Source organism: Lampetra planeri, chromosome 4, assembly GCF_965212315.1.
Source record: "Lampetra planeri chromosome 4, kcLamPlan1.2.h2, whole genome shotgun sequence".
In the NCBI taxonomy this organism is placed as follows: Eukaryota; Metazoa; Chordata; class Hyperoartia; order Petromyzontiformes; family Petromyzontidae; genus Lampetra; species Lampetra planeri.
In genome coordinates, this window is record NC_136110.1 from 22,834,216 (window position 1) to 22,846,367 (window position 12,152).

General features: G+C 44.0%; 1 protein-coding gene across 4 annotated transcripts in view; it reads right to left on the reverse strand.

Moving 5' to 3' along the window:
* LOC144717848 (nuclear receptor coactivator 2-like) overlaps window positions 1-12,152 on the reverse strand; it is a 96,813-nt gene that overhangs the window by 21,647 nt on the left and 63,014 nt on the right. For 2 of the 4 annotated variants that reach the window (XM_078593560.1, XM_078593563.1), the window contains 7 exons: window positions 9,328-9,516; window positions 7,829-7,933; window positions 6,668-6,808; window positions 5,788-5,935; window positions 2,807-4,427; window positions 1,825-2,181; window positions 640-817 (listed from right to left, as the gene is read on the reverse strand). In XM_078593560.1, coding sequence (XP_078449686.1) covers window positions 640-817; window positions 1,825-2,181; window positions 2,807-4,427; window positions 5,788-5,935; window positions 6,668-6,808; window positions 7,829-7,933; window positions 9,328-9,516 — 2,739 coding nt within the window. The remainder of the gene's footprint in view (window positions 1-639; window positions 818-1,824; window positions 2,182-2,806; window positions 4,428-5,787; window positions 5,936-6,667; window positions 6,809-7,828; window positions 7,934-9,327; window positions 9,517-12,152) is intronic. The other 2 variants (XM_078593561.1, XM_078593562.1) reach the window with 2 other exon arrangements.

Below are 12,152 nucleotides of genomic sequence, written 5' to 3' on the forward strand. Positions count from 1 at the left end.
TTAACCCTGCAATGAGGTCAAAGAAAAAAAACTTTGAATCAAAGCCACAACAGAGAGAGTTGCATGGCAGATCTAAGACGCATGATCTGCTAACAAATGGGACATCTGTGTTTATCGTAAAATAAAACACGAATGTTAAAATCCAATATAATGATGATCTATATGGTCACGGCATAAGCAATGATGAAAAGTAAGGGTGGCTGCTTCCAACAGTGGTGACATCACTGTTTATTGGCAGGGTGGAGCTAACCTACTTAGAAAACATGACAATACCCCTCTATCAATGAACAGTGCAGGACCTTGACTTCAGCCAGGACCAAAGGTGTCTATTCGTTAAGAGTGAGATGTCAGTGAAGACTGTAACAATACCATAAGCGCCAAGCAAAAAGGGCTGCAGATTTAATCGCTAGATTAGTGTCTGTGAACATGTGCATGCATGTGAAAATATTTCATTTACAGCCCAGACAGTGATATCCGCAACGCATATCTGCCACCAGAGGAAGTGAAAAATCTATGCAGGCAATTTAGAATGTTAATCGCCGAGCTTTGGCGGCAGTAATGAGTGGGTTATGCAGGTGAAAGCTGTGACAGCCTCTGATTAATTCAGCTTCACGTTGCTCTGCCAGGTGCACCACAAACCTTGTGCCACTTTCCTCGAGCCGGGGGAGTTTGCGGACATCGGGAAGGCATCGGTGAGACCGGGTGCTTTGCTGGCATCCCCGGACTCCCACTCGGTCCGCGAGAAGGGGACCTGCAGCCCGGCGTCCTCCAGCGTTTGAAGAATGCTCTCCAGTTGTTCCCGCTCGCTTCCAAACTGCTGCCACAGTTAAAGAAAATGAATATCCCAGATAAAAACAAGTCCAAAGTGAAGACGCGACTTTCAGGAGTGCCTCCCTTTTAGTAACGTCACCTTGGACTGACTTGTCGTTTCATTTAAACATGCGCTAGAGGACGCAGACGTGCATCTAGGGCACAACACCTGGTGCATGCTGGGAGCCGGGTATATTAAGCCTTTGGAGGTCGGCATATGGTGGGTATTGGTTGAATGAGGTATCAAGGGGTGAATCAAATATTTTACGGTGTATGTCTTCATTTAACAGAGCCGGTTGAGGAGGGATAAGTAGGAGAGGAGGCGGCTTTCCTGGCAGCGTATGCAGTCTGATTTCTCACTCGTTTCTTGAATCTTGCTGTAATATGGATCTCTTTTTAAGCTTGACGTCACCGTGTGAAGATACAAAGCATTAATTAGGCTTAGGGAGCACCGTTTGCTAGGACAAACATTGGTCACACATTTTAACTGCTCATAGATGTTAGAGCATATGGGATCCTCTGCACCGTGACAGATTTGTGGCGAATAAATAAAGATTTGATTACGCTGAGCTACATTAAGCTATGCAACTTTTGAAGTAAATAAAAAAAAAAATTCTAACCAACTAATTATTATCCATTTGGCCAGGTGGTTCAGTGATTAGAGCTCAGGAATTTACATGTGTAGGTTGCGAGCTGAAATCCCAATCAGAGGTCAACTTGGCCGTACATTCCTCTTAGTGCAAACGTTTTTTTTTGGAAATCACCAGTCGATATCTTGGCCCTCTACCATAGCAATGTGGATTATTTGTGCAATCGCTTCAAACTTTTAAAAAAAGATAAGCACCTCCCCCCCCCATATTCACGCTCTGTTTGAATAGGAAACCCACTTTCAACAAGTTATATTCATACAATGGCAATCTCCCGACACGGTCATATCGGCTGTACGGTAAAACAAGCGATGCTAAATGCACCGTTGAAGGGCGACTATGAGACACTAAAACATTCTCCGCTTACTTTTGGAGCCGGCTGGGATGGTGACGCAGCACCACCGGCCTCAGCCATCTCCTTCTCGTCTTTGTCCAAGAGGTACCGCAGGAGCACGTGGTCGTGGTCCTTCTTTTTGCCGTCGCCGTCGCCACCGCCGGGGGTTGAACCGGAGAGTGTGGAAGCAGCGGCAGCAGTGGTGGTGGTGGGAGACGTCAGGCCAGGCTCCTGCTTCACGCCGCTCTCCGCCGAGCCGATACTGCAGAGGCCTCCGGCCTGCTGTTCGGCGGGCGGCTTGTCGACACCGCCGCCGCCGCGCTTGTCGCCCAGCTCCGTGGGCGGACTGCTGTCCTGGAGCAGCTTGTGCAGTATCTTGTGTCGCTCCTTCTTGACGTTAGCGGAGCCAGATATATATATAAAAAAAACGAACACGTGCGCAGACGCACGCGTGTGCAAATTGCAGGACAGCAGAGAATGACTTGCAATTGTCGCTGTTAACGAACGATTTCTGATGGATATTTCTTCAGATGTCACATAGCGCTGTGCATGTGACATTGTTTAATTGATGCACCACTGTTTAAAAGATGACTTTAGTTTGAATCAGGAATGTTGCACAGACAGTGCTTTAGCTAATGTGTCTCCGTAAAGTAATACACACGTTTATCAATAAATTTCCTTTAACAGCATTATAAATGAATCCAATCATTTAAAAAGTTGATGAAGCAAACTGCTAAATTACGTACACATTTTTTTGCAGACCATGCAGGATTCATACAACCAAGAGATCAGACAAACCAGCAATTACCTTTCCAGCAGCTGATTTTTCATTGTTTACCAGTCATTTGAGGGAACATTACTTTACATACGAGACAAGATTGAGAGTGAGGAAGCGTGGTTCAAGGAGGGAAACAACAACACAGCTTGAGAAATATCAAACTCAAATAATCAAGCATAGGGCAGCGACAAAACAGGAAGGTGCCCCTATAAGGCAAGTTAAAATCCGGTGTATAACCTTTAAAGATGAGGCGGCGCTGCTGGATAGAGATGTCGAGGATGCCGTCGCCGCAGGGCAGAATTGTCCCGCCGCCGCTGCACTCTGACTCATATTCGCCAGGAGGCCAGCGGATGCTGCTGTGGTTGGCGAGGTAATCCCAAACAGAGCCTCCTTGGTAGCATCTCCAGCCGCCGATGTGGTGCTCACAAGCTCTCCACCGGAGCCGCCGTTAGTTAGCAGCTGCAGCAGCTGCGTATGCTTCTTGCTGTCCGACGCCCGGCTCGGCTCATCCGGGTCGCCCGATTGCGCCTCACCTTTGCCGTCCGCCGACATATCTGACGAGCCGTCGGGAGGGTCAACGTGTCCCGACGGTGGGTCTTTGCTCCCATCCGTGCTGCCCCTCCGCTGTGTCGGGGGTATTCTTGGCTGCCCCGGGGAGCACTGGCTGGCTGGGTTCACCATCCACGGCCCTGGAGAATTCTGCGCTTTTGATAGTCTTTGACTAGGTGAGCTCTGTGGGTTCCCCGATCGCTGGCCCGGTGATGTCTGCGGGTTGCCAAACCTCTGTCCACCAGGCGAAGGACTTTGCTGGGAGTGGCTGACCCTCTGCGAGATGCCCGGGCTTGACATCCTCTGAGGAGTTGGCGAGCTCTGCTGAGGGAACTGGGTGGTGCCAGGGCCCCTCTGCTGATTGGAAGGGCTCTGCTGGGATGAGCTGGGTACCTTCTGCTGCTGGCCTGGTGAGCTCTGCTGGTTGATCTGCAGTCTCAGTGCTGGAGAAGTCTGTGGCGTGGACAAGCGTTGCTGCTGCCCGGGTGAGTTTTGACCAGAGCTGCTCGGAAGTCTGTGGCCATGACCAGAGGCCGGAGTGGGTGGAGGGGAAGACAGCGGAGAAAGAACCGAGGGGACGCACGCACCCTCGCTGAGGGCCTGAAGAGCGTTCAAGGAAGAGCTCGCCGAAAAGCCGTGGCTTGTGGCTGGCGACATAGAGCTCGGATGTTGCTGAGCGGTGGATCCCGGGGAGAAGTGCCCTCCAGTTGGCATTCTAGGACTACCGACCATGACAGGGCTGCCACAGTGGTGCGGTGACATCAGGAAGCCCTGATGGTGGTGCTGCTGGTGCTGAAGCTGCTGTTGCTGAAGTTGCTGCTGCTGAAGTTGCTGCTGCTGAAGTTGAAGCTGCTGTTGTTGAAGTTGCTGCTGTTGTTGAAGTTGCTGCTGTTGTTGAAGTTGCTGCTGTTGTTGAAGTTGATGCTGTTGAAGTTTCTGCTGTTGCTGCTGTTGAAGCTGCTGCTGTTGAAGCTGCTGCTTCTGTTGAAGCTGCTGCTGTTGTTGAAGCTGCTGTTGTTGATATTGTTGCTGCTGTTGCTGGTGAACAGCTCCACCCATCCCAGGACTGGCCAGGTTGCGTGTGACACTGTTAGCCTGCATGCCGGCGGGACCGAACCTGGCTGGGTCCATGGGCGGAACACGAGAAAACTGGAACTGATCCCCCATGGGGTTCGCGTTTGCCAGAAAGGGAGGGCACTGCTGTCCCGATCCGCCCTGCTGGGCCATGTCCCTGTGAGTGGTTGGGGACATCATGGCCGGGCCTGCCATTGAATTTACACTGCTGTGACCCGTCATGTCCGCTTGTTCCCTTGTGAAGAAGAATTGGAAATAGGAAAAAAATGTAATTAAGATAAAAAGAAATGTAACGTCCAAAATATATACATGCAACAACATCTAATTATGTTTTATAGCAGTGGGATATAAGTTTTAGAAAATTGGTGAAATAAATTAAGCTCATGAAGTATGGTGACAGTCAAAAACATTCTTAACTGTTGAGACGAGGATTAGTTAATCTAGTATCAAGACTGACAGGCAGTTAATCATGACAAATAGAAAAGGTACATCTCTTGTATGAACATGAGCGTGAGAGAGAGTCAGCAATGCAGAGAATAATAGGGCAGAGCAGACAGCAGGGGCAGTACTAAACTCAGACATGCTTAGTGTTCCCAAGTTAACTTTCACTATAATCAAACATTTCCAGTCCCTTGACGCCCTCTTTCGATACAGACCATATTAAAAATTGGCAACTGTCTTCATCCGTGTCCCTGTGAACTAAGTTCTAAATGTACGTTTCCTGCATGACTGAAATTTGTGCAAGCGTGGCAGAATGCCAACCTCAAGCATTAACTCAGATCAACATTGGTGTGAACAGGTCCAATTTAACTTGTGGCTCCAATTTATTTGACGATTCTATACAGACCTTCATATGCAAACTACTGCCTTCTGAGATATATATATGATTTTAAATACTATTGTTCAAACAAGGAACACAGCTTTTATCACCATTATGGAATATAGCAAAAAAAAACATTTCATTTTTTACATTCTAATAAATTCTGCGCTAATATTATTAGTTGATTACATACTTCTTAATTTATGACATACATTTGTTCATAAGAGCAGAAGTAAGACATTTAGTACCACCATGCTTTGTCACATTGTTTGCATGCTAGAAAAAAACTTAAAGGGCGAATAAGACAAAACAGCAGTTCACATGCCAGCCCTAATCATGGCTAAATTCAAGCGAAAGCACTCTTCAAGTGGTCACAGACACATTACATCAGTGGTTTCATAACCTCTGGGTCACAAAATCCTTTCAGGCGGTCGGGAGGTGTGGGGAGGCATAATGTTGTATGGATACCGTACAGGAGAAGTTTTGAATGTCTGCGGGCAATGTCACCACCATGTTGCAGTGACAAAACCCACAAATACGCAGCGTGAAACAAATGCCTCTCACATTAATGCTACGTTGGCTAGAGGAGTGGACATGTCATTGCTCAGTGCATTGTGGCCTTAGGAACCCGAGTTGTGTTTTTTGGGTTGTGGGGACCCAGTTAATCTCGATTGAGGGTGCCTCCGAAGCAAAAAGTTTGAGAACCACAAAATACGTTCCAGCATGTCATGTGTGTAATGCGTTACAGCATGTCATGTGTGTGAGGGGGCTTTACCGAATGACGGTATGCATAGACACGACAAAGTGTGGCTGGTTGGTGGCTGGATTGCGCAGAATCTGACTCTTCGTCTGGGCAGAGATGATTGTACCATCTGCCAACATCAACTTGTAGAAGGGGCTGTGAGCAAAGCCAGACTTCAGTACTGTTGGATAAAAAATACAACATGCTTCCTTGTTAGCATTATTATTAAAACCACGTTGTTTAATTGTCGGCTGTCTTAAGGATTTGAATTGATGTTGGAAAGAAGAGTTAAAACATATACATAAATGTTTTGTTTGCTATAAAATGTACGAGCTTACAGAAAATATGTAACTTAGTTAGAACAAATGTTAACAATGTTATCCAAATATAAAAACTACTCAGCAATTTACATTTGTATTAGCCAATTTTCCACAATGCACTAATGGAAAGGAGCATCTTAATCTGCATTATGACTTTCATATGACATAGGGCCTGAAGCCAATGGGCAGTCATATATAATGGAAACTTTCAGAACAAATGTGTTTTTATTTAGTCCACTCATTTTATTACTTCTAGATTTGAAGCTTTCGTGACTGCAAGGATTCATATTCTTAGGTTTTTTCGGTAAAGTCACATAGGTGAAACATAAAAATTAATAAAAATAAAATATAAAATAAAAATCACGACGTTTCGGAGGCAACACAAGTCTCCGTCATCAGGTGGGACCGTCGCAGCTAATCTAATCTGGCTGTGACGGTCCCACCTGATGACGGAGACTTGTGTTGCCTCCGAAACGTCGTGATTTTTATTTTTATTCATTTTATTACTGTGCTCTATCCAGCATCATTTGGCATCGCACGGGGTTGGGAATTGCATAGAGAATGACCTCTAAAGTCACGAGCGACAGACCTACCTTCCTGGTTGTGACGTCTGGCAAGTGACATTTCATTGTCACGGGTCTGACAAAAGGTGTGCAGACATCGTCGTACCACCTCCTCCCAGCCAGGCTTCATGTACGCTTGCGCGGCATTTTTGTCAATGAACACAATGTTCCCTGTGCACATGTGGCAGACACGGGTCAACACGTGACATGAACCACTTGTAACTTCCTTAAGGGCCTGCTTCATCATGTGGCTCAACAGATGTTTTAGAATAACCTTATTGCTATCATGAGCAGTGTGTGTTGTCTTTTTGCTTTCAACAACAGCCCAAGAAAAAAAGACCGAAGAGTATTATTAATACAACTGAATAACAAAACCATATAGAACAAGAAATTGTTTTGGACAATGGTGTTTCTTCAGAGAAAGAAAAGACAGAGAGAAGACCAAAAAACATGACTTTATATGGTTGTAGATCACATTTTTACAGTGTCGTGGTAGAAATTCGAATTTAAGAGCAAAATTTTTGAGGTGGGTTACGGACAGTTTTTAACGATCACATATTTAATGATGGCAAGGCCCGAAAGCTTAAGACACATATATTTTTTAGTTATTGGTTAAAGATTTCTGGTTAGACTCCGTGCGCTGTAAGAAGACTGTATTGGAAGGAATGTACCGATGGGCTGTTGTAAGAAAACCCTCAGCTTTTCCACCTTACTCTTAGCATTATGCGTATAGCACAAATGTGTTAGACAACTAACTGAAGCTATTATACAAGTGAGAACTCTATATGTATTATTAATAAATCTTCAAATTATAAATGGGGATACATTTTTTTTTCTAAGTTCAATGCATCACAGCATTGCGCTGTATATTCAAAACCAGCAGGTATCAAAACATGCTTCAAAAACTGCCGGTCAAGTGTTTATTACATTTTATGAATGGCACAAACAAGAAATAGTGAAATAATACCAGGCTATAAAAATGAAAAGACCAAAAAAATAACAAGGCATCAAGATTTACACTACGTTGTTGTATCATACATTTAAAATACAAACTTAAGCAAGCACTCACAAAACAATGCCCCTCATTTCAATACTCAATTTCTAACTAAAACTCTAAAGCATTAAAACGTTCTACGCATGGGAAAACAGTAATGAATGATCTGGATGTGCGATATTACTTTTCAAACTCACCTCTGAGGTCTTGCCTGGTGGTAAATGTTTCATGTGTGGGTTTGGATTGAGTTCTGTCCTTGGTCAGAATAGGCCGTGCCACACAAATCAAACATGACTGCAGATCTGCCAAGAGAGATCCAAGACAAGTAAGTTCATCACAACATTTATCCGTCAACAGCTGCTACTCAATTACACCGTCTGCCATATATAATCGCCATACAATTATTATGCGGGCCATATTTTCCCCCCAGGTATCATTTACTGCATTTGTATTGAATTAGTATCGTCATTCATGGAGAATAAATCACAGCAATCTATTTGGTTTTGCTGGATTACCAAAACCTGGGCAATTTTCTTGCCTTAAGAACATTAGATTATATAGATAATGAGGGCAATGAAAGTCAACAAGTCATTAAAAGAACAGGATAGCGTTTCCATGATTGACCATGAGGCAAAACAATTAAACTGAAACTTTGTTGAGCAATGTCCAAGTAGGCATAATGTAGAATTTGGCTTTGTATTCGCATTAATGACAGGGAAATGATATTCCTCTTGAAGGCATGGGGTTGGTTTTAGATTTAAATTAAGGTCAGTATAATATTATCACTTTGGTATGTTTGAGTTTGTGTTTAGTCTCAAGGTGATAGCAACCATTGTAACTTCAAAAGCCAATTCATGTTTACCCTTTCCTTGCAGAGCGAATATACCTCGAATTCTTCCCATGTCTCTTATCGTAGAAGGCTCATTGCTGGAATTGTTTGAGTTTAAATAAGGCTTACATCCAAGGTTAAAATTAGATCTCAGATTGTAAATCCAAATACCGTTCCCAAAATCATGGAACTATCACCTCCATCCTCCAGAAAAAAACCTAAGAAACTACAGAAGATGTTGCCACACACATTGGGAGGTCGCTCCTTCTCCACTTCTGCCAACAGGGTCGAGAACATCCCATCTTATAATTATCCGCATGGCAGACTTCCCTTCCCATGTTCAAGTCTGGACCCAAGTCCTTCCTCTCTGGTCCATCTGCCACAACCTCACCGTGCAGGACAGTATTCCTCCGTTCAAATCCCCCCCCCCCCCCCATTATCGATTAACCCCACTCATCCAAATGTGTCTCATCTCTTGTGCAGCAACTTGAGATCCGATTACCTCCGATGAGCACGGTTGGCTACGTACGGTGCGAGATAAATTCAACATGCATTTGTACATAAAATGCGTAACAAATCCAGATTCTGTTATGAGAGCGTGTGAATGTTGTGTGCAAGGCTCTCGTTTACTATCCAAGCGAAGCTCCTGAATACAAGATGTTGTCCCAGCTTTTACATTCAGCATTGGCATCTGTCATCCCAAATTGATTCAGCTTTGTATACCACTATTGTATTCATTATCACACCCCTTGGCACTATCACTGTCACGTTTACTGCGTATAGGATGCAGGTGGAAATATCCGTAGGGATTTCCATTTCTTAAATAATCAAATTGCACTCAGGATTAACAACCGGATAAGCTCTTACCCTCTCCCTCCTCCAGAATGGACTTGGGCTGGTAGACGGCAAAGCACTGCATCGTCTCGTACTTCTGCCGCGCTTCCTGGCAGTTGGATGCTTCGTCGTCAGAGTCGTCAGGGGGACGCACGAGCATGCGGCAGTTGAAGGTGTGCGAGTTTCTGCGAGTGACGTCATTGGGCCACGGCACGCCATTCACTGTCATGAGCAATGACAAGCAAAAAACAACGTGGACAACATCAAGCTGATTAATAGACACGCAGCATGCTATCCGCCATACATGCAACACATTGTGCACATGAGAATTGATTATTTACAATTAATATTATACGCGAATGGACTCTTAAGCCAAATGAATAAGACAAAACATGCAAGACCCAACAGTACAAATAAGACAAAAATGATTGTAGGATAAAATCGTGCCCTCTCATCAAGACAGTCAATCAAATCGTCAGAAGCATGAATTGTTACATGCCAATGATAAAACATACATAAAAGCCCCAATGGTAGTCAAATTAGCCTGTACAAATGCAGCTTGTGACAAAACCATGAGTTTTTTTTGGTACAATCCTGGAGAAAAAAGTACTGCAGAAAAATTCCAGCATGCTTACTGGAATGTTATTAATTAGAAAATTCTTCCCATATTACAAGAACATTCAAACAAAATGTAAGGAACATTATTTTACCCATGGATTTCTAATGTCCCTGTCCATTAACTAGTAGCAAGTATTCAAATAAAGCGGGTTCAGCTGTGATGCACATGTGATAAAAGAGAAAGAAAATTAAAATCAGCAACAGCCCAATCTGGCCTTCAATGGTAACATCATGACCGGCATTGAATTTACATGCTTTATAAAAAGCAGTCTCGCTTTATGTTTTCATTTGCTGAACATTTGATGGAAATGAAAAACATTTCAGTGGCCTTTCAAAATTTAGCAAGTCAGGTAAAATAGTTTTGGCATGAGAGCAATCATTTTCAATCTCTTAAAAAACGATCAACTACAGTGGAACCTCGGTATACATCGTTAATTCGTTCCAGAAGGTAGGACTTATACCGAAAATGACGTATACCAAACGAATTTTTCCCATAACAAATAAAGGGAAAGGAAATAATCTGTTCCAGAGAAAAAGAAATGATATTTTACATGGCATATTATACATTAATGGGGTTGTATAAAATAATGTATACACTAATTACTAAAATGCATACAGAAGCCACGTGACCGCGCTGCTGCCATCTGCGCTGGTCACGTGGCGTGCCTCAACCCCTCACGTCGCGCGCCTCGACCCGGGGCTCCACCCTCCATGGGGGCAGCCCCCCCACGCCCCCCGCCCCTCTCCCCCACGTCCCCCGCCCCTCTCTCCCACGTACCCCGCCCCTCTCCCCCACGTCCCCCGCCCCTCTCCCCCACGCCGCGAGTCCTGTACGCGGTGACTCATCCCGACCCATGTAAGTTCTAGCAAGCGCGTCGTATCCCAAGCAAGACGTCGAATCCCAAGTCATTTTTTTCTCGAAAAAACACGACATATACCAAATTCGACGTATTCCAAAGCGGTTGTATACCGAGGTTCCACTGTATCAGATAACTTGACGATGCAGTCAGAAGGGCAGTGATCTCTTAAACTATGCATTTTACTGTATCCTGGGCATGGTGTGAAAGAGCACATCAGAAAGACTACCCAAGAAGCATGCAGCAGAACACACAATCTCGTAGTGATCAAAGTCGGTATTCTGGTAGCTCAGGCCACCAACTCTTCAAACAGCGTTAATGAGGAGAAATCAAGTGTTTCTCACTTCGGATAGACAGAACAAACAATGTATGTGCGTTTAAGAGTATTTGGCTGCTATAAATTTCCAAGTGATGATACGCCACTTCGTTGAGCTATCATTTGTGGCCAGGTCACTTCTGAAAAAGAGTAATAGAGCTCAGTGGACCTTACTCGGTAAAATACTAACATTTTCGTTTGTAGTTTAGTTTGATAAAATGAATTGATTACATGTAAAAGCCACCTATGCACCAAACTTCATATAAAGTTGCCTATTCACGTGCATGATCCTCGCTTTGTGAACAAAAACAAGCGTGGGCGCGCATCTGCAGTTTGCGGCCACATTTCCATTGCAGGGGTGAGTATATCCACACGACATCAATTGCTGACCTCCCACAAAGTGGTAGCTATTTTATTGAACCAGATGAGTGAAGAAGGGTGAGTAATCTGCAAGCGGAACATTATAACCTATGCGCAATCCAGCTGGATGCCATTGAATATCACCCACAAAAATCACAATGTTACAAAACACATTTTACTGTGAATTGCGCTTGGTATATATGGTAAGCTACACCATTTAGTTATGAAGATTGAGGACAAATTAAATGATTGAATTCAAGATAACAGTATTAAATTGTTCACCGCTATAACAACTCTCTGTTGATGATGAAATATTAGTTTCATGGAGTACTAAAAAAAATATCTTGTTTCATAAAAGTACAATTTTAAAAATTTGAAATGCATAAATGTTGTACTCCATGCCTGAATGGAAAAGTTGACCGATGACCATTGTTTTAGCAAAGTGATACAGTTAAAAGTGATTAAGAGGAATGTAACTATGATTACGGTGACATGGTTGATGGTACTAAAAGCACGTGCATCTGTGCTGGAATTTACTTCATTATATTGACAGCACCTTTTATAATGTTCATTTTGTTCATTCAACGTACATGTGTAGTGGCATTACTGGGTGTGATTCACGAATGCCACTGCTCCCTGGATGGAGTGCCTGGACCAAGTTGGGCCGTGGCACTCAGGTTGAACCCGGGGGGGGGGAGGGCTCTTCA